Genomic DNA, 27,982 nt, shown 5'->3' on the forward strand with positions numbered 1-27,982 from the left:
GACAAATGCATCAATGACGGAAATAAAATTGTAAAACAAACAAACAAACAAACAAACAAACAAACAACCAAGGCCAGAGCATGTTATTTTTTTTCTTCAGCTTTTTAAAAGCTATTTCCGAGAGTAGCAACACGCTCAAAAGAGACTAGCTCGTGGAAAAGACAGAATCACAGATGTGGACACGGGTGGAGTTGACAGAGCTGTGAGAACTGCACAACTGTTGGGTTCATTGAGCGCGCGACTCTCGAGTTTCAACTCGATTCAAACGAAGCGAAGCGCGTTCTTCTTCGGGTTTTACCGTTTCTCACACCAGATATTGGTGTCGTTTTCTGGCAGGATAATGCAATTCATCCAGTATCATTTTAAAACGCAGAGTTGGTGCCACCAATAAGACATAACGACAGAGAAGACGTTCTAGAAAAGTAGGCTGCGGATTCCGAGAAAGCTTCGAGAGGTGAGTTATTATTTAGATATATCTTGACTTCATGAAGTAATCATTCATTCCCATTCATAAGCAAGTCGGGTTTGTGAAATTTTAACGTTTGAAAGGAAGCCACAGAAGCATAAAGAGTTCCGGTTTGCACGAATAAGTCAACAATAATAAATTGTCAACCCAAAACAATTATGCATTAACAAAAGCCTCACATCCAACAAAAACTATGAACATATTAAAATACCAATTTCCAATGGCAATTACATTCCAAAACATATCAGCTCTTTGGCTCGTTTGAAAGTTTTTTTTTTTTTTTTTTTTAAGTCATTTTACATTATTTTAAATATTTAACTATTTTGTGGCAGCAGAACTTACCTTTTATCCGTTTACGTTCAGACAATCTCCATTCATGTTGTTCTCAGTTAGCCTTTACAGACTTTCAAGGTGTTGCATTGCTCAAGATCTTATTATACAGTAAGCAGGATGTCGCGCCTTGTTATTCGTTAGCCTACTGAAGTAGAGTTTTGACAGCTGAGCAGAAAGGAAGTGTGATGCCTAAACTGTAGATATAAGATGCTTGAAAAATATATGTGCATTGTCGTGGGACATTATTACTCATTTCAATAGTTTCAGATTTGTATATTTGACTTATGCAAATGAACATATAGTAATTTGCTTATTGGTCAAGAAAATGCCCATGGACTTCTTATTGCATTGATAATACATTTTTGTGCTGTTACCCAGAGTATCCAGAGGCCTTTCAGTAGTCTAATTGAATTTGATAGAAAGAAAGCAAACTTACAATCAATAGTCATAAGGGAATTTCTGCACATTTTCTCATCAAAAAAGTTCTTGGAAGTGTGACTTGACAGCTCAGATACTTTAGATCTTCCTCTATGCTTCTAGTTTGCACACTTTTAATCCATTTGTACCATGCATGTAATGTTCTTCTTTATTCAGATAAACTGGAAAGTCTGATATCCATGGTATTGTAATTATAACAGGTTAATAACCTAATTATGTTGTGCTTCTCTTTGGAAAGACCTTTAAGTGCAAAATGTTCAGATGCATGCTTGATTTAGGTTACATGTTTGTAGGGTTGGTACACAAATATGGCCAGGTTGAAGTTATATTAAATCACTATAAACGTTACAGACCCAATTTAAACTAAAAACATGATCTTTCCAGTGCAAAACTCAAGTAAAGCTCTTAATTACCATAGAACATAATTTTTACTCAGTTTTAAAAAAGAAAGAAACAAACAAACATAAATTGCATTTACAGTAATGCACTTACAATATAGAAGTCTATGGGGCAAGGCATTCTGGAGGGTTAAAAAGCAGAAATGTGGACATTGTATTTTTGTTAAAGAAGTTATATTAAATCTTCCTTACAAAATTTGTCATTTGAGCTTTAAAGCTGTCTAAATCGTCATTTTAACATTGGGTCTACTGCTCTAACTTATGGTTATGCATTTACTATGCAATTTATGTAGATGGAGTTGCTCAATGTAAACATTGCTTAGCAGATAGTTAGATCTCTTTCAGGTATTCTTGTGTGTTTTGTGTGAAAGTTGCTGCATTTACTGGCTTTACATGATCATGACAGGAGGTGAAACATTGGATGTAACTTTGCAAGGTTGGTAAGCGATTCAGTTGTCTCGTGTTGTATTTGTTAAAGTCTTGTGGCTATGCTGCCTAAACTGTATTTTTATGTGTCTTGCAATTCCAGTGCAATGCCTTGTCCCATAGACTTTACCATTGTAAGTGTATTCCTATACACATGATATTTGTTTCTTCCTACAAATTCAGGTATGAGTCTAAATTAATTTCTGTTGTCATCAACAGCATGCAACAGATGTTATTTCTCTCTTTCATGACAACTCTGGTAAATTCAAGGGGGCTGACAGAGCACTTTGTAGTTTGTTCTTATCTATGTAACATACAGTGTATGTGCTGTATGTGTTCTTCACATTTTAGCACATATTGAACTTATGAGCATCTGACATAATTGAATTCCTTTGATTGTGCATGAAGGCAATTTCTCCAATAGAATCAATTCATCTGTATGAATTATCTTACAGAAACATTTATTACAGAAACATTAATCATGTGATTTTCTTTGCAAAATGTTGGTCGTTATGAAGCATTCTGGCATCTTTGATGACCGAGCAATGACATATCCCTGCAGATTTCAGACATTTTAATTGTATAAGGAATATCACTTTTTTAATGGTTTTACAATGAGCAACACAATTGTTTAAATGGGTAATAAAAGACATAACAACATACTCCATGATTGAATATACTGTAAACTTACATGTGTTTCCACACTTCAATTTCTGGACATCTGCTATCTGGTACTGCAATTTAGAGATAAGTTAAGAAGTTCAGAGTTGACGGTCACATCGGTTAAGTCATGTTTATGGTGTCATCTCAGAATGCATTGGCATTTTGACCTCAAACTCATGTCAGGATAAGACACTGAATGATTTTATGGACATTAAGACAGCAATGATAGAACTGGGCTACAGGGCTAGACAGCTGGTTACTAATTTGTGCAGTGTTTCTGACGTTGACCTGCCTCAGGACCTGTTGTCCTGTTTTGTTCAAGGTTTCTTAAGAGAGTTTTAGTATTCTGGCAGCTCACACTGTAGGACTGTATATGACATTTTCCATGACATCACAGTCATGTGGAATGTGTAATTATTCTAAGAAAGTTTGCCAACACCGCTGCGCTATATAATGGTTATTTGATTGCACAGTTCATTTAAAATCTGAACCACGAATAAGATGCCATTTTGGGATGGAAACTCAGGTATGTAATTGAAAGCAAAAGTTTTTGATATTATTTATATTATTAGTTATCATATATACTGTATATGTGTGCTGGGTAGGTTACTTTTTAATTGTTATCTGGTATCTTAGTCAGAAACATAATCTCTTGGATTACGGTTTTAACATAATCAAATCTGATTGCAGTTGGATGACTTTTGGATGACTTTTGACCTAATTCTTGATTATTTGATGCCACATGCATTTAAGTATGAGCTTGTACCATTTTGACATAATGTCTCTTTTACTCGCTATTTGCCTGTTTTTGAACAAAATAAAAAAGGCAAATAAATGTTTTTACCACAGCAATTTTTGCATTATAGACACCATCCATGTGTGATAACAGAGAAGACCAGCACTATTTTTTAATCTGCATCACAATCTTGGCAAATGTGTGTGGATAACTTCTCAATTTCTAATGGAATTATAACAACCTTCTTCTATTTTAAAAGAAGAAGAATTAGAGAGATCAATGAATTATGAACAATTTACTGCAGTTGCCAGATTAATATGTAATCATTTATTCCATAAAAAGTACATGTAATCTTATTACAAATGGCCTATTTAACATTTTAATTGAATCTAATTACAAGTACTTAATTTTTGTATTGTAATTTCATAATACAGATTACATGTAATCTGTTACTACCAACAAGGTATAAAATGTATATTTGTATTTTATTGTATTGTGCAATACGATGCCCATGATACAATACTGTATGTATCCTACGATCCATAAACACATTATAGTGTAATTAAAACCAAGCAGCACAACATTGAGAGCTGCAGTAACAGTCTCCTCCAGTAGAGGCTGCGCTGAACGCTCACAAGACAACAGATAAACAGATCTACAGTACATAGGCGAGAAGATCGATGGCAAATGCCAAGTACATTGTAGCATTATAGCTTTTCTAATTTACCAAAAAACATTGTCATGTCCCGGTGCTACAGCCGACATCACCCTGCAAATCGGTGGATTTGAGATGCAGAAACACAGTAGCAGCACAGTTGCACCTCTCTCAGCTGACACAGCATGACACTGAGCAAGTCGCTCATAAGTAACAAAAACAAGCATATTCAAAAATCTGATAACGTAAGAAACCCACGATTACGCAAGACTTATTATTCTCTGGTTTTGTCGTCGAAATGTAATCAGGTATGAGTACAACACTTGCACACATGTTATAAGTCTGTAATAATGGCAGTAAATTTTACATGTGACGTGAAACCGGGGGAAGAGGGTAAAGAGCGAAACATTTGTGTCTGCTGTTTTAAACTGTATTATGTTGTGTAGTGAGGCTTTGCATCGTATAGTGAAATTTGTGTATCGTTACATGCCTAATATATATATAAATATAGTCTTATGGAAGTATGTTGGTATAGACATGTAAATCTAAATATAAGTCTAGTTGGCCTTTAACATGCATTTTGAAGATTACTTCAGTAGATAATAACTAGAGTAATCTTTCTGCACTACTTCATCTCCATTTCATCTGTAATTGCTCTCTATTCTTTATGTTTGCTTATTGTGACCTCCTTTCTAAATTAGTTCAAATGGGTCTATAGGCCGACTAACCCAAGCTATTCTATAACCACAAGTTGATGTTTAACATCTTTTGTGTACTTTTCGTTTTCCATATGATTACCACTGCCAAACTATGTACAATAAGTAATCAGATTAACTAACCTGAGTTCCGGTTGTCAACATGATAATTTGTAATGTGGAATAGGTGATCTGAAGTAATTCTGTGTAACATGATTTTGGCCAGAGTCATTTTCACTCACATGCTTTGGTCATAGCCTAATTGTGGTTTTTGACATTAACACAGAATGAGATGGTGGCACATCAGTATCTAAGCAACAAGAGCCCTCTCTGTATTCCTCATGTCCTGGTTTGACGCTCTTGTTCTGTGTGTGCGTGCGTTTGCATGTCTGCATGCATTGATGCGTGTGGAAATCATAGAGTTTTTTCTTGTTTTGAATTTGAGGAGCTGTTTGTCTTTTGACCATGAACCATGCATCCCCGTTTCACAGAGATGCAATAAAGTATTTTCTATGATAAAAGGTCAATCAAGTCTGGGTATTTTAAACGTTTTTTCAGTGTTTCACATTACAATCACATGAATTGCATTTTTTTACGCAAATTATTAATATACAGATAGCTATGAAAGGCTATTCTTTATTCAAATTGATCTTTTCAAATTGTCTCTCTAAGTATTTTGGGTAATGCGGTCCTGGGATTTTTGAAGAAAACCATACATTTGAAGACACATACAGGGACCAAAAGTCTGAGACCATTTGTTAAAATGCCTTATTTTCAGCAGACAATATAGTGGAAAGTTGAATTGAAATTTTTACATGAATTTCAGAAATTCTTAGTATTTAGTATGTCCACCTATTGCTTTAAAGGCAGCGTAAATCTGATGATCTGAAATCCAGCATGATTTGAGAATGTTTGTATGCTTCAAGGGCATCTGACCTTTTGTTCAAAGGAATTAACATGGTCAATGTCACAAATTTGGTTGATCTAGAAGTAGTCTTAAATATGAATCTTAAATATTTTATACCATATCATTTCTTTGTTTACATTTTTTCAAAATCCAAAAATGTTTATTTTTTTCCTGGTTGAAATTAGATTTTAAATTTTACATTTTCAATGTGGACTTTTAAACCCCACTGTGTACAGTATATTCATTTTGTATGTATTAAATTTGTATTTGGTCATTTGCCACTTGTATGATAAACTAAAAATTAATTTGGATGAATGTACAGTATTTTAAGGCAAATACACTTTTGTTGCCCTCAGGGTGTGGAAGAGGAGGTACTCCCCTCTATATGGCCTATACTATGGGCTCGGGCCCTGACGCGGTCCCTGCCATTGGGGCTCAACACTGTGTCACAAAGGTAGAACTTTCTGTCTGTGGCTCCAATCTGTTGGACCGTGATGTGGCATCGAAGTCCGACCCCTTCTGTGTTCTTTTCCATGAGGTGAATGGCAACTGGGTGGAGGTAAGGAGCAATAAAAAGCTGTTCACTTTCCATCTTACCTTGTGAGTTATTGTGATGTCAGGGGATGAGCGGTTTGATAACACATGTTAATGTTTGATAACAGCTGGTGAAAAGTAGAGAGAGTATAATGTATAATATAGAGAAAACATGGAAAAGAAGATGGTATGGGGAATATTAATAAAGGGGTACGTGGGAAAAGTATATATACGTACAGAGACAGTGGCACCAAATAAATTATTTGGACACTTTTGGTCACTCAAGTAACACTTAAAAAAATGTCAGAATGTCATTGCATTAAACTACAAGATATGAAACAAAGTGGCATCTGCACTTTTAGCCAGTTGCCCTCGGGTTCACACAAGTGCCCTTGCAGCTGTAGATAATCAGTACATTAATTATGTTCCACAAAATTTTGACAATCAGAAAGTGTCCAAATACTTTTTGTCTTATTTTTTAACAATAAATCTGTTGTTTTGTAATTTGTTTATATATTTTAACTTTTAAATAAATGCAACTTGGTTTGATCTTCTCTTATATAATGAAAAGACTTCAAAGTATGGCTCAAGTGTCTAGACTTAATGTTTTTTGGGGCCACTGTATGTTTGTGCAAAAAATTGCTCAAGTTGGGAGCATGGAGAGTTAAAATAAATTGCAAATATGAGGACCAAAGATCTTTGTTCACTGAATAAAAATAAGCTTAGGAGCAAAACAAGTTTGCAGTGTGAGAGCATGGATGTGTTAGCTGTGGATGAGAAACAGATAAATATTTAAGTTCTTTTTCACAATATCTTCTCCCTGCCCAGTAGTTGGACGAAGAATGCAAATCACCAAAAACACGTGAAAAACACTGAGATTTTTTCCAAATTTTCACCCACACTTATCATATCGCTTATAAGGATATGGATTTAACCACCTGAGTCTTATGGTTTAATTTTATGCTGACTTTATGTGCATTTTGGATGCACTTAAAGAATGCACTTAAAAATTAGATTTTTATATATATATAATTTTCACTGCTGTTCTTCGATTTTATAATGTGTTGCTCATAATATCACACTCTTGAGCTTCAATGGTAATTAAAAATGACTTTATTTAAAATTACTTTATCCATATGGTCTTCCATCACTTGTGGATATTTTATAAGATAGTCATTAAGTGTACTATTCTGGTTAAAAAAACTATAAAAACAACATGCTAATAGACCTTTCCACTGATTGTGCACTACACTGCGGAGACTCAGCATGTGGAGGCTCATGCGACTTTCCGCGATCCACGCACAACTCACCACACGCCCCATTGAGAGTGAGAACCACCAATCGCGACCACGAGGTGGTTACCCCATGTGACTCTACCCTCCCTAGCAACCGGGCCAATTTGGGCAAAACTGCTTAGGAGACCTGGCTGGAGTCACTCAGCACACCCTGGACTAATAACAATTTTAATAAATGAATACATATTAAAATAATGAACATATCTGGGTTTGCTATATGCTCAGGGAGTGTTATACGCATGCAGGTCAACTAACGAGTGTCTGCTTTTCAGTGTAGTGTCTGATATGGGCTACATTTAAAATGTTGTGTGAACCACCTTGCAAAAAATCCGATTTGCGCAGAAATTCAGATTTTGGCCATATTCAGCTGCATGAAATGGGACCTAGTCGTAATTTTGTCAAATTACAAATTCACATGGCTTGTGCTTGTGTTTCGAATCCAGCTGGCTCGAACAGAGACTGCCATCAACAACCTGAATCCTGTGTTTGGTGTGAAATTCCAAGTGGACTACCACTTCGAGGAGGTCCAAAAGCTCAAGTTTGCCATGTTTGATGAGGACAAGTGCAGCACCCAGCTTTATGAGCATGATTTTCTGGGCGAGTTCACCTGCACCCTAGGATTGGTACAGTGGCATGTTCTTATTCCACCTGCTTCCAGATCTCACTGTTATATGCTGTTTTCTCATTCCTTTAACTGGATTACCCCAAATATATTTTTATTATTATCAATTACTCACCGTCATGTTGTGCCAAACCTTTATGTTGTTAGGTTGAATGTCTCAGTCACCATTCATTTCTATTGCATCTTTTTTTATACAATGAATGTGAATGGTGACTGAGACAAAAATTCTGCCTAACATCTCCTTTTGTGTTCCACTGAGGAAAAAAGTAATATGGATTTGGAGCAACATGAGGGTGAGCAAATAATGACTTAATGTGAATTTAAATTTCTGGGTGAACTATTCCTTTAAGAAATTAACTTATTGTGCATTTATGAAATTGGCCTCTACTTATCTGTTTATCTATTGTGTTGTGTTTAGATTGTATCAAATAAGAAGCTACATCGACCACTGATTTTAGCTAATGGCAAGCCAGCTGGGAAGGGAGCCATCACAGTAAGGCACCAAACAATACACTAAGACATATGCATTGATAGAGTATGTACTAGAGCATCACAATATGCTGTGCTTGGTCTAGATAACAGCGCAGGAGCTATCAGACAACAGAATAATCACCCTGGCCATGTGTGGGAGGAAGCTAGATAAAAAGGTGAGTGAAGAGGTTGTGATAACCAATTCAATCACTCTGAAACGCTCTCAACTTATAAAATAACAGATATGATAATGGTAGTGATGATGTTTTTGTTTTTTACTGTATTTCAGGACTTTTTCGGTAAATCAGACCCCTATTTGGAATTCCACAAACAAGGGGATGATGGGAAATGGATGATGGTTCACAGAACAGAGGTAAAACACTGAGTAAACTCTGTCTTGTTGATATGATAACTTTTATCTCTTAATTTAATGAAGCACCCCCAAAAAAAATCTATTATGTCTGCATTACAAAGCAATACAATACAGTGAATAAACTAGAAGAGGCTGAAACAGGCCACATAATGGATATGGAATTACTGATGGAAAGAGTAGAGGGTGTGTTGTGTTAATGAAGGGAAAATCTCTACTTTCATTTATCCTTGGATATGGATTTTAGGTCATCAAGAACACTTTGGATCCTGTATGGAAGTCCTTCACTGTGCCTCTAATCTCACTTTGTAATGGAGATGTGGACAGAAACATCAAGGTGTGTTAAGGGACTAATGTACAGTCATTACTGCAAAATAAATCTCCTGACAGGGTGATCGGATCTTGTATCACCCTGAAGGAGTTTATTTTGGGATAATGACTGCATAACTGTACATTTTCCCAGTTATTACACAGCTGCTTACCAAATGAACAAATAAATGTACATGAAATATTGATTTGAGATTAAATGTTTTTTTTTATCACGTGAGAAGCAAGAGACTGCAGAGTGATATAAGATTAATGGAGCTAGCACAGTTTGGGAGACTGATTGCCAGGGACAGTGATAAATATACAGTTTAATCACAAACAATATATATTCCCATCTATTATTCCTTTTGTCATGTTCGTATGGGTCACGTATTGTGATGTCATAGGTGCTGTGCTACGATTACAATAACGATGGGGGCCATGACTTTATCGGTGAGTTTCAGACAACCGTCAACAAGATGCGTGAAGCACAGAACTCAGTGGAGGTGAGCTTGGCTTAAATGAACCAATAAAATGATACTTAGTAGATTATTAATTAATTTAATGATTATTATTAATGTAAGTTCAAGGAAATAGTCATTTGTTCTGCCTTAAAATTTTGCTGATTTAAATAAAAAGTTAGTGTTTTTATTGTAATACATTAATGAGAATTTAATGAGAAAGATCACTGAGAATCATATGAATTACAAAAACAATGACCTGGACATAGTGTTGTGAGGCCAGACTGATATATTGGTCTATCTTAGCATTATATTCTCTTTTCATTGCATTCGCAAAACTCAAAGTATGCTAAATACTGTATGCGTACTTGTCTGACATCTATGAAAGACAAGATGAGTGCATTAACATTATACTTGTGCATTAAAGTGCACTAAGAAGATGAGTTAAGCTCAGAATTCAGTGGAGGAGAGCTTGCCTTAAATTAAAAAATAAAAGGATGTTAAAAGACAATGTATAGTCTCTTAATGCTCTAGAATGTAGGAAATGTAAAACTTGGCTCACATTAATGCCTGCCACTCTCTTGCCAGAATACTATGTGAGTACTAGCTATGCCTCATTATCTGGCATAATGAAGCTAAGAATTAGTGAGTGAGTGAGACAGACAGACAGAGGTAGAAGGAGAGAGGAGGTGGGAGGGAGAAACAGAGAGAGTAACTGGCTCTTTTGAGATGCAAATCCTTATTTCACCTCTGTAGCACTGTGTGTCACCAGTCACACTTAGGCAGAAAATGGGTATATTATCCTGGAGAAAGAGTTAGTGCACTAATAAATGTGCTTTCACTCATTTTTGGTTGTGACATCCTGTTGCAGAATGTTAGCTTACATTTATATTTTATAGATGTATATGTATGGTAGCTTCTATTTCGAAAAAGCTGTCTTACTGATATTTAGACGTAAGTGATCATGTAAATATGGGAAACCTTAAAATGATACAGTGCCATAGCTTCAATATTAACTAAAGAAAGGTTATTTAAAGACAAGGATGGCCGATAGCCCATTTACTTAAAATACAATATTATGACAGCGAAGGAGATGTAGGCCTACACAAAATTGCTGAAATGCAACAAACTGTTATGTTTCACAATATTTACTCTACATTCACTATAAAAGAAAAGTGAGCATTGTTAACGGCAAATACAGGATATCTCAAAATTAAAGGCTATTATTTTTTATTATTAACTGGCGATTATTATTAATATTGGCCTGTAAAATAACCTGACCAATATACCAGTCTATCACAATTGTTTCTTTTAATGACCTTTAATGAAAGGTGGAAAATAACACAGTGCTCTCTCTTCACAGGTTGAGTTTGAATGCATTAATACCAAAAAACAGAAGAAAAAGAACTACAAGAACTCTGGAATCATAATTGTGAAGTCATGCAAGGTAACGGAATAGAAAGGCTATTGATCTTTCTCGTTTAATTACTAGTATGTTGGTTTAGAATGAAGAATTATTCCAAATAGCAGCAATAAAAAGCAGCATTAATACATTCTGTCTGTACATTAAAGCACATTCCAGACTTCTAATGTGCTGTCTTATTTAATTAAATTTTTATTGCAAATAAAAGGTCTTTAATTTTGGCTTTGCTTTAAGGAATGATTAATTTAATAGTTCTAAAGCCCCATTAAATAACATGTATTAATATCAGCACAAAACACCTGTCAGTCCTGCACCATCACCATAGCTTTAATCTCCTGAACTGATGGAATGAGTCATTATACCAGGAAACGATTCAGTTATTCTTCATAAATCACATTATATGCACACATACAAACCCATACAAGAGTTAAGTAAATGGTCATGTGATCTGTTTATGGAAATAAAATGTAGTCACATCTATATTTATTATTTTATAGATTACAAGGGACTACTCTTTCCTGGACTATATTCTGGGTGGCTGCCAGCTCATGTTTACTGTGAGTATGATAGCATCACCTCTTGAGTGTCTCTTTTGAAAAGGGATGGGGGGCGTGGGTCATGCATGCAAAATGCTAAAACATAATTTGTATGCAAATGATTTTGTAAATATATTCTTTTACTCACTAAATTTCAGCTGAAAATCAAGATGGCATAATATGGTTTCAACACAGCACAATTGAAGTGTGTGATATTTGTATGGTGGGTCAATTTGAATCACAATAGTCAAAAAATGGTGAATAAGGCACATCAAATGTGTTTTATTTTCATACATTGTCCAGTTGAACAGGCTTTAAAAATGGTTCCTTTATGTGACTGAATTGCTTTAACCAGTGTGATTGGTAAAAAATGATACAGAAAGTTTGAAAAATTCACAGGTTGCTATAGTTACTGTGCTACTGCAGTGTAGATAGAGGTCCATGTCTCTCATTTGAAACTAAAGACAGAGAGAGACGGGGGGTGTAAAAAAGAGAGAGGGAGAGATGGGGAGTGGAAAGCAGAGAGATGGAGAAAGTGAGAAAAGCTGCATAAGCCTCAGAACAAAGAAAACGATTTGGGCAAAATAATTTCGATCTCTTGCTTGCATGATGCCGCCTCACAATTCTTATTCCAGTATGTTGCCCTGCAGATTATTATAAACCCTCATAAAATAGATTTCCTCTGTATAGTTTGTCATTTCTTAAAAGATGTTGAAAAACCAGTTTCTTTTACCGATAAGCTCTAAATAAGAGCACTATTTGTGGAGGCATTGGAAAATACTACATCTAACTTCGGCACTTAGAGACAATGCATGCTTTAGAGCACTTCTTGAATAACATATATACAACACTCAATCAGTCTTATGTGAAGTGTGTTTGTAGGTGAAATCTTCTCCAGAATTGAAGCGGTGGGCTTAAGCCTTGTACAGATTCAGAGTGGAGCTGATTGGAGTGGTGTAGAAAACAGCTGTACACTAACATGCTTACAACACCTTTATGGAGGAGTGCAGAACCCTGAGTGCAGAGCTCAGGGTTCTGCAGGGTTCAAAGAAACAGACCTGTGAATGCAGCATTCAAAAGATAATGAGAATGTTTTCTCTTTATATTAAAGTATAAGGCATTTAGGATTCCCCCCCTTTAGATCAGAACAGATTTGCTTCAGAACATTGAAAAGTTCTGGAGAAGACCTGCAATTTATTTAGCTTTAAAGGGATAGTTCACCCAAAAATGAAACTTCTTTCATTATTTACTCACCCTCATGCCATCCCAGATGTGTATGACTTTCTTTCTTCAGCAGAACACAAACAAAGTTTTTTAGAAGAAAATTTAAGCTCTGAAGGTCCAAACAATGTAAGTGAATAGTGACCAGACATTTGTAGCTCCAAAAAAACACATAAAGGAAACATAAAAGTAATCCATAAATCTCCAGTTGTTAAATCTATATATGGCGTGAGAAACAGATCAAAGTGTAAGTCGAGAACCATATGTGACAGGGCGGAGGGCGGGGCAGGGTCGTCTAATTAAGCCTCCGAGAGGGATAAAGGCCGATTGCGGATGGTGGTGCGACGAGAGAGAGATCGTTTATGGACATGTCCGTCGTGTGTGTGTGTTTGTCTTTTGTTGAAGTTATTCATTAAAATATTATTTATATTGACAAGCTGGTTCTCGCCTCTACACTGGTGCCGAAATCCGGGAAGGATAAGGGATACGCCGTAGTAGAGTTCTCGCCACTACCATCCACCCCAAAGGAGCAGCCGCGGTCATCTGCAGGGGGACGGAGGAGCCCGGCCGTCTGGAAGTGGAGGAATGGCAGCTGACCGCGAGGGGAGAAGGGGCTCCTAACCGACCACCTGGAGCGGTCAGGGCCGCTGGAGTCCCCTACCGGCCGCTGGAACGCGGGGAGGGGCTCGCTGCCGACCGCCTGGAGCGGGAGAACCGCTGCCAGGGGCGGGGGAGACCCCTTCTATTCCCCGAGAACGCGGCGGGGCGTTCCGTCCGCCTGGGGCTGGAGGACTGCCTCCGATCCCCCGGAGAGGCGTGGCTGTTGTCCGTTATAGGGTGGAGGAGTGGCCGAGGAACAAGCTACGGCGTATCGGAGAACTGGCAAGTAAGTGTTTTTTTTCATCTCTCACTCCTCTCTCTCTCACTGCCGATCCGAGTTGGCCTTTTCCCTCTCGTTTAAATTTTACAGTGTTTTTTTGGAGGTACTCCACTGTTACAAGAAGTACCCCCCCATTTTTTATATTTCTGTTTCCCTCCCCCCCTCATCCAGGTAGACGGGGGATGACCTGCCGGCAGACGGGGCTTAGGGCACGCCCTCCCCCAGGGAAAGAGGGAGGGGGGGTGTACGTCATGCTGGGGGCTCCCCTGCCTGAGAGAACGAGGGAGGAATGTGACAGGGCGGAGGGGCGGGGCCGGGTCGTGATTATACACACCTGGTCCCTTATCAGGCTAATTAAGCCTCAGAGAGGGATAAAGGCCAATAGCGGACGGTGGTGCGACGAGAGAGAGATCGTTTACGGACATGGCCGTCATATGTGTGTTTTGTCTTTTGTTTAAGTTTTGCATTAAAATTGCTTTACACCATATTATAGCGACCATGAGGAGGTTACCCCATGTGACTCTACCCTCCCTAGCAACCGGGCCAATTTTTTTGCTAAGGAGACCTGGCTGGAGTCTCTCAGCACACCCTGGATTCAAACTCGTGACTCCAGGGGTGGTAGTCAGTATCTTTACTCACTGAGCTACCCAGGCCCCAGTGCGTGTTTAGTTTAAATTTCACATCTGAAAGTTAAAGTGGAGATTTAGAGTAAAAATTTACTCACCCACACCTATTATATCGCTTCTAAAGATATGGATTTAACCACTGCATTCTTATGGATCACTTTTATGTTTCCTTTGTGTGATTTTTGGAGCTACAAAGGTCTGATCACCATTCACTTGCATTTGTATGGACCTACAAAGCTTAAATATTCTTTTAAAAATCTTCATTTGTGTTGTTTTGAAGAAAGAAAGTCATACACATCAAGGATGGCATGAGGGTTAGTAAATGATGAGAGAAATTTCATTTTTGAGTGAACTATCCCTTTAAAGGGGTCATTGTGCAAATACATTTTTATCTTTTGAAATAAAACTTAATTCATTGCACTACGAATATGTAACAACTTTTAGAATTGAAAAATTCCTCCAAGGCCAAAAAAACTATTCATTGAAAGTAAGCTACAGAATCAGCTCATTGTGAAATGCTTGGAACATGTGACCACATGTACATGTCCACAATGGGTAATGTTTTTTTGTGCACTGTGTGTGTCACATTTCAGTGTGGATTGTTTTTTGAAACCGTTACAATATAATGCATTCTTTTCAAGTGGCTGTTATTGGAGGATGAGGTAGTGCAACTATATTGGACATGACAACAAACCTACAACCTGTGTGGATGCACAGCAAAGTGCAGTATCTTATTTAATTTGACTTTCTTTCTTCCATGACACACAAGGAGATATTAGTCAGAATGTTAGCTTCAGTCACTGTTCACTGTCATTGCATCTTTTTGCAATACAAAGAAAGTGAACTGTAACTTAGGCTGTCAGTCCTAAACATTCTGCCTGACATCTCCTTTTGTGTCCCTCTGAATAAAGAATGGAAAATGGATTTAATAAAAAAAAATTCTACATATACATTCACAGTACTTGCTTGAAAAAGCATTACTCTGTATTCCATGACTCTACATTTAGTCCTTGCAAGTCAGACACTCCCCCAAGGAAAAGGATAAGGAAATTGTTGTTTCATCAACACTGGAGAGAATATAGAAGACATCGCTATGGTTTATTCTCATGTGCTTAACATCACAGCTTGGTCAGCCGGAGGCCCTGACAGGCAATGTGAGGCTGGTCGTATTAAAGGGCATCCTCATTCTGTCACCTCTTGTTCCTCTCGTCCGCTCATTTCCTCCCTCCTGCCTTCCCTTTTCCCTTCATTAGTCTGTTATCAGCCTCAGGAGGGGTGTTCATACAGTGGATAGGTGTGCTCTTTATGAATTATGATGTGTGGAGATTAGACACAGGGTCTTTCTGCACTTTTTTAATATGTGTCTTGTTGTAGGCATGTAGCCTGAGAAACAGGTTTTATGGTTCATGACTGCCGTGGGACTGAGCTATCAGATCACAGCTTGAGCTGATCTGATGGTTAAACCTCCCTGGGTGAAGGGAACATTGCCTTGAGCTATGAGCTTTGATGCACCACTAACTAAGAAAAGCTTCTCAAATGCTACATTGTACTAACAGCTGTCTGTATTTTTAATACAACACCTCAAAAGAGCTGTTCAATTTGTAGTTCTAATACCCAGAAGAAGAGAAATTTCTAATGGGTTTTAAGAATTGCGTGTAATTCCATCCTTCTGTTTAACAGTACTTAAGGGACATTCATATTTTGCTCTACAACATTAATTACAGTCATAAAATGTTAGATTTTAAGTACATTTTTTAAATAAAAGTTATTTTAAAGTGAGTTTACAAGACAACTTAAAGGGATAGTTCACCCAAAAATTAAAATTCTCTCATGATTTACTCACCCTTCTGGCATCCCAGACTTTTAGAAGAATATTCCAGCTCTGTAGGTCTTCACAATGCAAGTGAATAAGTTCCAAAATTTGAAGCTCACATAAAAATCCACATAAAGGGAGCATAAAAGTAATCCAAATGACTCCAGTGGTTAAACCCATGGGTTCAGACCTTCAGAACACTTGGAATATGACACACAAATCATATTCAATCATTTTATGATACTTTTTATTCTTTAAAGCAAGTTACTATCCACTGCCATTATTTTTAAAAGACAGACTGAGATATTAATTGAAACATTGTTCATTATTGGCATGAATTCGTGCATCACTATATATCTGCATTTCTCCAGGTTGGCATTGACTTCACAGCATCCAATGGAAACCCAAGGGAACCGTCCTCTCTGCATTATATCAATCCAATGGGCAGCAATGAATATCTGTCTGCCATCTGGGCTGTAGGCCAGATCATCCAAGACTATGACACGTACGTATCGGTATTAGTAATAAATACACATTAAAGGTCTCCATATGGCCACAAAAGCAGTGTCTGGTACAATCACAGACCTCCTAATTCACACTTTATGTCCACAGGGACAAAATGTTTCCTGCACTTGGATTTGGGGCTCAACTTCCACCAGACTGGAAGGTGAGAAAGTGTCCATAACTGTGTGTACATTTATGTGGTTGTGTCCATGTATGATTGTTTGTTTTTGAGTGAGTGTAAATGTAAAGGCTGTTATGGCTGTGGACATGTGAAATGGAACCAAGAATTTAAATTGCAAGACAAAGAAGAGAGAGATAAAGGAAATTAATAATACTTACATATCCCAGTGATTATGAAACTGTCATTTGCGTTTCCATGACACCGGAGTGAATACAAGGAAGTCTGATAGAGTGAATAGAGACAGAAGGATAGATAGATAGATGGTATTGCTTGCTGTAAAGAGACCAACTGTTGTGATTAGAATTACAATGTTTCCCATGAGAAGTTGAGAGCTGAATTTTATTAACTCAGTCAACGTCTCATCCTCTAGAGTGCCGTTTTTCTCCACTGAAAACAGTGTGTTTAAAAAATGCTTTGCATTACCACATACTTTGGAAAAATTGAAAATGCAGTATTCAAACGAAAAGGCCATGTCCACACAATTTTGTTTTCTGTTTCCATTTGTCTTTGTTTTCCAAAGTATGCGGCACAAGAGAGCGATTTTGAAATTGCCGTTCCAGTGTGGATGCGCAGTATAAATGTTGGAAAGTCTGTACGTTATCAACCAAAGCATATTAGTGTGGGCAGTCTTCAAATTAGAATGCTTAATGAATTTTAGAATTAGAATTTATCGAATATTGTTTCTTACTATACGGAAGACAAATTTGTGGAAATATTTGTCAGTCCTATTCTGTTTATTTGTCATTTACTGTTTTATTTTCAGCTACCAATGTGTTTTCCTCATTATTATTGTTCTTTTTCCCATTATATTGCAGGTATCCCATGAATTTGCAATCAACTTTAATCCCACCAACCCTTTTTGTTCAGGTGAGAATCATATACATCATATTTTCAAGTCAAGTCAATTCAAGTGGTTTTTTATTGTCGTTCAACCATATACAGTTAGTACAGTACACAGTGAAACGAGACAATGTTCCTCCAGGACCATGGTGCATTTTACATTTATACATTCATCAGATGCTTTTATCCAAAGCAAATAACAAATGTGTAAAGGGCGTTCACACTGAAGGTGTTTTCAATTCAGATGCACCGTTTTTCTGTGTAAACATGCTCTAGATGGACGTTTCAAACCATTGCGCTGCGTTTTGCTGTTTTTTCAGTGTCACATTTTTAAGACACCATGTCAAGTTAACAATAACTTAAAGGAGACCTATTATGCCCTGTTTTACAAGATAAGACTCAAGTGTCCCCAGAATGTGTCTGTTAGGTTTCAGCTCGAATTACCCCAAGGATCATTTATTATACCATGTTGTAAATGCCTCTTTTTGGGTGGAATCAAAAACATGCTGTTTTCATGTGTCTCTTTAAATGCAAATGAGCTGCTGCTCCCCACCCCCGACATAGCTCTGGTCTCCGTAAATACAATCACAGACAATGGTAACTTTAGCATTGGTACTGATCCATGCTTGAGAATCAAATATTTTGAAAATCCCTCTTTATATTGACACTCATTCACAAAGCAGTCTGGATATAAGATGATTTGCACAAACATACACACATTTTTGCATGTTTTGGGGCACATTTCCTTGTACATGAAGACTCTTATGAAGAATCTTAATAATGCTGAGACATTATTCTTTTCACTGTATCTGCTCCAGCGTAGAAAAAAATGGCTGACCGTGTGTAGCTCACTCAGGGAAGGATCTATGATAATAGGGTGGAGTCCATCACCAGTCGTGGGCGAGACCTTCTCAAACGTGAAGTCACTTTAGAGCAGAAACGAAAAACTTTTTAGACACACTTTGACACACTGTTTTTGATTAATAAAAATATAAGAAAGAGGAGTGGGTGGACTTTTAACATTGTAGGGTGGTTGTGTACACACACACTGCCGACTCACATTTATGTACAAACACCATGTAAAAGTGAATTTTACATAATAGGTCCCCTTTAAAATAAAAAATGACACCTGGTGAGACACGCGTTCTGTTTCATTCGTTGCACTTTCTGTAGATTTTTTTGTACAAAAACGAATTCTTTCTAAGGACCCCTAATGCAACAATATAAGTTATTCGTCCTATGGAGACACGACTGTCTCCTTTTTCATTACAGTTTTATGTCTGTAGTATCCACTGAACAAGCTGATGTGTATGTTAATCAGCAGGTGTTTTGTGTGTGTAGGTGTGGAGGGGATCATTCAGGCTTACTCCAACTGCCTACCTCACATCCGCTTCTATGGACCCACCAATTTTTCCCCCATCATCAACCACGTGGCCCGTTTTGCCACTCAGGCCCTCCAGCAGGACACTGCCGCAGTAAGTGCTACACTTTTAAAGTAATACTAAAATGACTATAACCACACACCTCAACTACTCTCCCATTACATTCAAGTGCATTCTGTTTGATTAATTTTATTTGATGCTAGTTTTGTTTTGCCGTACTAGCTCCATTAACTTGTTGGGTTTGTATGATAAGTTGAATTGGTGTATTTAGCTGGTTACTCTCTGAATTGCATGATTGCCATCTCTTGACTAGGCAGTCTCACATGTGAAGCTGAAGCACTGTTTGAAAGTCACTCTTGATTAGAGCATCTGCTTAATGCCCTAAATATAAATTAAAGTCTCTTGGGTTTTGCATGTCTGAAATACCTCCTGGTGCTATTTAACAATTAGTGACTACTCATTATATAAACAGAGTGGCTGTGTTCTCGAGTCACAATGTCAGACAAGTGCTGGCCACAAGTCTCCTTATAAAAGCCTCATTAGACTTACTGGAGTCCATTACTTTCCTCTGCTCAGCTGCAAAAAGCACTCTCTAGGTCTATAATACTATGAGTAAAAGCCACAATGGATCTACATCTACTTTATGCAAATCCCTCCAGGACACTGTACTTCCACTGCTGAGAGAGGAACAATATTCCTCTGTGTTCTCTGAACAACGAGTGGAAAACTGTGAAAGCCCCACTGCCAAAAAACATTGTCTTAATCTTAATCTAACTTCTTGTCTTGTTTTACTGTAAAATATTGAAACATCCTTGAAACAAGATACATTTACTTAAGAAAGCAAATGTACTTCACTTTATAAAATAACAAGACTTGTTTTCAGAGAGGTTATTCGGATTAATTAAGCAAATTGCATTATGATGTGATTGTGATCTCTAGATATGGTTAGATTTATCCTTAAAACCAATAAAACATTTTGCCAATGGGGTGAATTTTTTTTTTAATTCAAGATATATTTTCTGAAAACAGTTCTTCTTGAGAACATTTATCTTGTTTTAAGGACATTTGATATTTTTACTTGAAAACAAGACTTGCAGTGTCCTCAGTTTCTGTTGCTAACTTTAAAACTAGCGGGTTGATGTCCCGTGTCCGCTGGTAGTGAAGATCCTCTCTGACCAATCAGTGATCTGCAGGGTTTTGACGTCACATTTAGTATCGGCTCGCTTGGAACCTTGACCGAGGTGGTATTAAAAAAGTACCAGGTACCAGGTACTATCCACAGTGGAAAACCCCCAAAAAGCCAGCAGAGTCGAGTCAAATCGAGCTGTACCATGCAGTGGAAAAGCCCCTTAATAGACACCAGGAGGACTGACCCTGGATCAGCAGAGCCTAATTGCTCCATAAGATGCTCAAAATGTGCCTCTGGTTGTTAGTTCAAAGCTTGCTGAGGGGCTTTGAACAGCCAGTGCAGCACTCACCATTTCTCCAGATCTTATTATCAGCCCAGTGGAAAACAGCTATTAAAATCTCTTTTCAATTATAGCTATTTATAGAGGCTGAATCAGCGAACAAATGTTCTCTCTTTTCCCTAGTTGTTCATGGCGTTTAATGACTAATGAGGCCGAGCCCTAAGCTCTGTTCTGTGTACAGGCCAAAAGCAAAGCCAGCTTCAGAGGAGAAGGAGAATGAAGGGACGTTTTGTGTTGTTGTAAGGGGCATACAGAATGCCAGTGCAGACACCATGCTGTTAAATATCAAGATAGTTATTATTACAGACACAGACACACACAGAGTTGTGATCCTGTAAAGAAACTAGAGCTGCAAAGGATGTGATCATATCATTGTTGTATACTGTACATATTTAAATACAGTTTAAATAATGCCTTTGTATATGGCATATTGGATTTTATGAAAACTAAAATTATGAATCTTACAAAGAATGTTGTAAACGTGTCATGTAATATTTTGCCCCAAATCCAAAAGAAGGAAAAAACGAAAACATATTTTGTATTTTTTGTACCATCTGTGCATTGTACATTATTTTCATGACAATTAACCACATCCCCCCTTCAAATTATCATTATGGTAATGTGGAAAAAACTTTACAAGATCATTTATCATTTAAATTGTAAAAAAGTATTCATACATCATGATGGTATTCATTCCGTTTAATTGATGTTGATTATAATACAAAAATACTATAAACAATTATAGTTTTATTATTTAGTATTATAGTAATGAGAATAGTATGAGAATAATCATTTACAATAATAAGTAATTATAGTAATAATAACACAAAAAAATAGAACACATTATGGTAATTTGAATTTTGGGAGGAAATAAGTTTTAATGTCATGCCAATAATGTCATAATGCTAAAGATCTAAATGGTCCTATAAATACGCTTCATTCTCTTCAGGTAAAATACAGATTTTATATTTTCTTTCAAATATATGGTGAATAATTACCTGGACATTTTTACATAAATGTTTAAATGAATGAAAACTAAAACAGCCGATGACATTTGTCATTCATTAAGCGCAATCCTAATGCTCTAAAATCATCATGCCAAATCAGAACTAGGCATAACCTGCATGAGTGTAGGCTGTTTATTAGCTTAATGCAGAGCTAAACTCACTTCATGACAAACACACTCTGTCTGGTAGGAAAACTTAATTGTTATTATTTAACCTCCTTCAGGAGAGCCTAGAGCGCATTTTATCCCTAATTGCACCCTGTCATCTCCAAAAGATAAAAATGGGTAGGAAAGAATGCGAGAGCAAGAGAAGAATAGAGCCTTAATTCAATATGAGGAAAGTAGTGCTGTGTAGTCTTGGGGCTTGGTGAATCCAGATGGGTTTGTTAGCCGTGGTTTTTGAACTCGCAATTGTTTCAAGCCATAGTCATTAGTTCCACTAAAATGGTAAAATGGTGGAAATGGTTTCTACACATTTATACAGATCATATGTAGCTAGGAGAGGAATTGGAAACTCCCAAGTTAAGATTTTCATATGGAAAACTCTCCTAAAAAAATGCTCCATTATGTGTGTGTAAACTTTGAGCTGTGTAGAACATTCAACGAGGTAATCAATCAATTCTGTGTGTCTGTAAATATTCTGTTTATGTGTCTCTGCTCTGAGTTATGAAACGCTAATGAGCCTGTCTGTTAGCACATCAAAAGTCCAGACTTCACAGTCACAGCATGAGAGAAGGGGTTGCTGTAGTCCACTGCTGGTGACCCTGTACTGGTACCAGAAGGAGTCCAGCAGCTAGCAGATTATATGTTTAAGCCTGTACAAACAATGTCTTTCTAAAGGTTAAGGAATCCAAATGAATTAATATTGCATGCCTGCATGTTTCATTAAATTTTTTTCCCCTCACCTTTTTCTCCCCAATTTGGAATGCCCAATTCCCAATGCACTCTAAGTCCTCGTGGTGGTGTAATGACTGGCCTCAATCTGGGTGGCGGAGGATGAATCTCAGTTGCCTCCGCATCTGAGACCGTCAATCTGCACATCTTGTGCGTATGTGGAGGCTTCACGCTGTTCTCCACGCGCAACTCACTGCGCACCCCACCGAGCGCGAACCACATTATAGAGACCACAAGGAGGTTACCCCATGTGACTCTTCCCTCCCTAGCAACTGGGACAATTTGGTTGCTTAGGAGACCTGGCTGGAGTCACTCAGCACACCATGGATTTGAACTCACGACACCAGGGGTGGTAGTCAGTTTCTTTACTTGCTGATCTACTCAGGCCCTCGAGTCCATAAATATTTTGATGGTTTGTGGTAAGACAGCATGTGTGACTTTATGTTGTGCTTTGAGTGTGTATATATAAGAAGGTTAACACAGTGTTTACAGGAAGTGCTGCCCACAGTGTCTCAGAGATACAGTATGGCGACAAGGGCAGGGGGCATAGCCTTGTCCCTCCTCTGATTCCATTCTGCATGACTGTACAGCTCATTTTGTTCATAATGGACCTAATGAAACAGGGCATGGCATTGGCCCTATTTCAGTTCCACATGAGTGTCCTTGCTTATTTTGTCATCTTCCTAATAAAGTTCAGTGGCCTCTCACATAAAAGAAAATATTGATACATTGTCTGAAGAAAATGTGAGCGGTGCTTGCCTGTGCAAAATGTATCACCATGATGCTAAGGTGTTGCAATATGGTTGTTTCTTGCTTGGGTGTTGTTGGTAGCTGCTTATTGGTTCAAGTCCCCAAGTCTCAATGATGTTCTGATCCCCAGATATGGCTCAGGGCAGCGTTTCCCAAAAGCATCGTAAGCCTAAGTATATTGTAGAATTCATCTTAGTTTTGCGGCCTGTAACTTAAAGGTGCACTCAGCGATTCCTGAGAAACACTGTTGATATTCATACTCAACTACCAAAACAAACACACCCCTCCATTCAGTGCTCTTTTGGAAGCTCTGCCCCCATTCACAACTCTCCTGCTTCTAAATCTAACATCACAGCAACAGCATATATGGGTTCTGTGAAACATAGCGAAATTTATGTTACCCACCTATCGAGAAGAAAAAGTGCAACTTCTGCATCTATCTTCGAGCCTTTTTCCTCTCGAATGTCTCTCAACCGCTGAAAAGCAACGCCGATGTTGACACGGCTCCTAGCCTTCGACTTATCATAATCCTTCAATTTTAGTTTATATTTGTCTGATCTTTTTCTCATGGTCTGTTTCTCTGCCATTTGTCCTCCTTGGAGTTTTTAAAGTTTGCATCAGCCAGATTTGTCGTCGCTCTTCTCCTCTGCTGATTGGCTGGAGTAGTGTTGTGTGGACCGGTCTGTCCAACTTTGTTTTTGTCCCATTTACAGAGCCAGGTTTGTGTACAAATACTAGATTTTTTTTTTTCAGCCCACCCACAGAATGGACAGCTTGCAGACATTTATATATTTGCAGAATTTGACAAAAAGTGTATTGATTAGAATTACTGAGTGCACCTTTAACTAGTACTTGAAAATGCTTGTAGATTTAGGAGTACTCTGGAGTAGTCGTACAGAGCTAAGAACATCGTAAGGACACAGACTTATGCAGACACCTGCAGGGCAATCTCAAAATTTTCTACAATTTAAATACCTATAGCTACACTTTATGCTCATTTAATATCAGTATACATACGTTTTTATTTTATTATTACTATTAACAGACAAGGCTAATTATAATAATAATAACAACAACAATAATAATAACTTGCTGCCATGCATGGAAAATAAATAAGTATAATACATATATATGCACAGTATAATATTTTTTTTGTTGTATATTTCCAACTAGCTAAATTACAAAGTTTTTTAAAGTTATGCACAATTATAATGAAGTTGCAATGACAAGCAGCACTATATTGTCACATTTCAGCACTTCACGTTAACGGACAGCATCTCTCTTAAGTAGCACTTAAAGCATGTCCTCGTACATTCATGTTAAGTGCATGTAAAATATTTGTTTTTATTGTAGAGTGAGCTAGAGAAACCCATTTATAGGGGTGGGTTATTATGCAATGCCGTTTGGAGGCACTTGACTCAAAGATTAGTTGTCCACAAGAGTGTGTATCATGGTAAATACTTGCTTTCCATCTCATCCCACCACCAAAATATATTTAGGTCACATCACTAGCTTTATTCAAGGCTGTTTTAGGACAAGGAGCTAAAAGACCAATCCCAAATGCTCTCGTGTGCCCATTTGTCTTTTCGTTTTTTCTACTGTGATAGCTCTAGGAAAACCCGATTAAAACACATCCGGTTTTCCTCTTTCCATATGTGCAGCAGGGCTGAACTCCAGGATGAAGTATTGCATCTTGTCTTTACAGCAATAGCTAAATTATAGCTGGAAAGAAAGGCACAGCTCCATGCTATCTGTTGCTGTCAGAAGAGCTGCCATGAAGAGCAGGAGGGGGGGAAAGTGACAATGTAAATCCCCTCTACACATTTACTCTCCGTCTGTCTTCATGTGCAGTGTGGGGGTAGGGTGGTGTGACTGTTTTAACATGAATCTCAGCAAATCAACATGCTTTCCCCTTCACTCTGCCTTTGTATCAAAGTAAACCATCATAATTGGGCTTGATTAACAATACCTTTTTTCTCCCCAATTTGGAATGCCAAATTCCCAATGCACTCTAAAGCCTTGTGTTGGCATTGGGAGTCGCCTCAATCCGGGTGGTAGAGGATGAATCTCAGTTGCTTCCACGTCTGAGATTGTCAATCCACGCATCTTATCACATGGCTTGTTGAGCACATTACTGCAGAGACATAGTGCTTGTGGAGACTTCACGCTATTCTCTGCTGCATCCACGCACAATTCACAGTGCGCCCAATCGAGAGTGAGGAACACATTATAGTTACCACGAGGAGGTTACCCCATGTGACTTTACCCTTCCAAGCAACCAGGCCAATTTGGTTGCTTAGGAGACCTGGCTGGAGTCACTCAGCATGCCCTTGATTTGAACTTGCGACTCCAGGGGTGGTAGTCAGTTTCTTTACTCGCTGAACTACCCAGGTCCCCAAGAATACTTTATTAATGTTGCTGGCTAAGGCAAGCATCAATATTACTATTGCTAAAACTTAAAGGGATAGTTCACCCTAAATTCTCATCATTTACTCACCCTCATTACATCTCAGATGTGTATGATTTTCTTTCTTCAGCAGAACACAAACATAGATTTTTAGAAGAATTTCTCAGCTCTGTAGGTCCATGCAAAATGTTTAAACTCTAAAAATCACACAAGTCAGCATAAAAATAATCCATAAGACTTCAGTGGTTCAATCAAATTCTTCAGAAGGGATATGATAGGTGTGGGTAAGATCAATATTTAAGTCTTTTCTTTACTATAAATTCTCCTCCCTGCTCAGTCAATCTCCACTTTAACTTTCACTTTCTCTTTCTTGATCTTGTGTTTTTGGTGATTCACATATCCACAACGATCCCTTTAAGTAATGGTGATTTTTAAAACCTCAAATCTTGTGGCTTGATGTTATTATTTTTCTAAGCAATATAACAGAAAAATTTAACAATGATACAATACAATACAAAGGGCAAAAATTCCATAGACTTAAATTGAAGGAGGGACCAGAGTCAAATCTAGGGAACAGAATATCTTGAGGGGATGGATCTTTTGACTTGGGCCAGTAAGAAACCACACACAACACTAACAACTGTCACAATGCAGTAAAATCCACTAAAAGAATCTTAGCAACAGCATGGCTATGTCTTGGCAACCAACAATAATTTGCTATCATTCTTGCATGAGCGTACATCATTCACATATTCTTCAAAAACTTTAAAAACAGTCAGGTTGCATTTATAGTAGCTGAGCCTCTACTTTTGAAGTGTATGACTTAAAAAGCAGTTTCAAGGAAGTGCACAAAATGTGCATGTGATATTTGAGTAAACTGTATGACATTGTGATGCACGTCACCTCCTGACCTTACACAGAGTCCTCTTGTAACCTCTCTGCATTGTCTCTCTCTCTCTCACTGCAGCAATACTTCACACTATTGATCATTACTGATGGCGTGATCAGTGACATGGATGAGACACGTCACGCTGTAGTTCAAGCTGCCAAGCTGCCCATGTCCATTATCATCATTGGGGTGGGCAATGCTGACTTTACTGCCATGGAGTTTCTGGATGGAGACAGCAGTGTGCTGCGATCCTACACAGGAGAGGAGGCAGTACGAGACATTGTGCAGTTTGTTCCATTCAGGGACTTTCGCAATGTGAGTATTTCTCGAATTCACTCCATGATTACCCTTGTTCAGTTATGTATGGGTATAGTCATAGGGGAACATGATGTAATGCTTTTAAAATACAGATGTACATGGTGATTACAGAGCCAGGTCAAAAATGATTTTCTGCACAGTTGGAGATAAACTTACCCATAGACTCTTAGACACATAATCAATATTTCTGTTGCCGCAGACCTCTGGATAGTTTCTTGTTCTGAACAGAATCCAATCTTGGAGCACGTATGTAAACAGAACCTTCAGTAGGAGTGAGAGTGGGCGGTCTGTGGGCCATGTGATTTCCTCAACAGCAGGAGGGAGCGGGCAGTGCTCGCTCATTTGGGTTCCATTAAGAGGAAATTGAAAATCATTTAGCTTAAAGAGAATATGGAGGGACATGGTGCCAACATTCAGCACCATACAACCAAATGTCCCATTTCTTCGTTTTCATTTAATGGAAGTGGATTAACAAGTCCCTACTGCCAGCGTGTACTCAAATATGCGTATTCAATGAAGTTGTTGTGTGTTTTTGTTGTAGGCTCCGAAGGAAACTTTAGCCAAATCTGTATTGGCAGAGCTGCCGCAACAGGTCACACAGTATTTCAAACAGAGGAACCTGTCGCCTAGCAACACGATGCCGGAATAAGAGCTCCAGGCCTGGAGTTCACACTGCATGTTTTCAAAACCCGCTAACTGTTTACACCCCCCTTGACCGATTAAATGGGCAAAGTGCATGTTTTATTCTGTAAATAAGTGTTTTTAATAAATGTTTTTATTTATTTGTTTATATATGATGACTTATCAATCGAGATGCAATGGCCATTTATGTCTATGACAAAATACGTGAATAATGGTATTTGGCTGAATGTAACTTTATACTGCCGTTTTCTGTGTTTTAAAAGAAGTGAAAGGGGTAAAAAAAAAAAAAAGTACCTTTTACTGTAGTGAGTTGTATTTAGTGATAATCGTGTGGTGCCATGGACAAGGTGGTGTTGTTGATTTTGTACAGTTTCAATGGTCGTTTATGTTCCACTCAGGTCAATAAATTTTATTTGAGAAAGTCA

General features: G+C 37.8%; 1 protein-coding gene across 3 annotated transcripts; it reads left to right on the top strand.

The window, feature by feature from the left end:
• The first annotated feature begins 210 nt into the window (after positions 1-210).
• Positions 211-27,978, top strand: LOC127623385 (copine-2-like). Of its 3 annotated transcripts, none has more exons than XM_052097831.1 (16): positions 211-454; positions 6,074-6,276; positions 7,990-8,169; positions 8,587-8,661; positions 8,744-8,815; positions 8,929-9,012; positions 9,257-9,346; positions 9,723-9,821; positions 11,140-11,223; positions 11,697-11,756; positions 16,647-16,780; positions 16,888-16,942; positions 17,776-17,827; positions 19,142-19,275; positions 26,676-26,912; positions 27,457-27,978. In XM_052097831.1, exons 2-16 carry the CDS (start codon positions 6,103-6,105, stop codon positions 27,562-27,564), a joined length of 1,638 nt encoding a protein of 545 aa, XP_051953791.1. In that variant the 5' UTR covers positions 211-454; positions 6,074-6,102; the 3' UTR covers positions 27,565-27,978. The 3 variants fall into 3 exon arrangements, with proteins under 3 accessions (XP_051953791.1, XP_051953789.1, XP_051953790.1); XM_052097829.1 differs by lacking the exon at positions 211-454 and adding an exon at positions 2,008-2,071; XM_052097830.1 differs by lacking the exon at positions 211-454 and adding an exon at positions 3,102-3,250.
• Positions 27,979-27,982: the final 4 nt, after the last annotated feature.

Source organism: Xyrauchen texanus, chromosome 29, assembly GCF_025860055.1.
Source record: "Xyrauchen texanus isolate HMW12.3.18 chromosome 29, RBS_HiC_50CHRs, whole genome shotgun sequence".
In the NCBI taxonomy this organism is placed as follows: Eukaryota; Metazoa; Chordata; class Actinopteri; order Cypriniformes; family Catostomidae; genus Xyrauchen; species Xyrauchen texanus.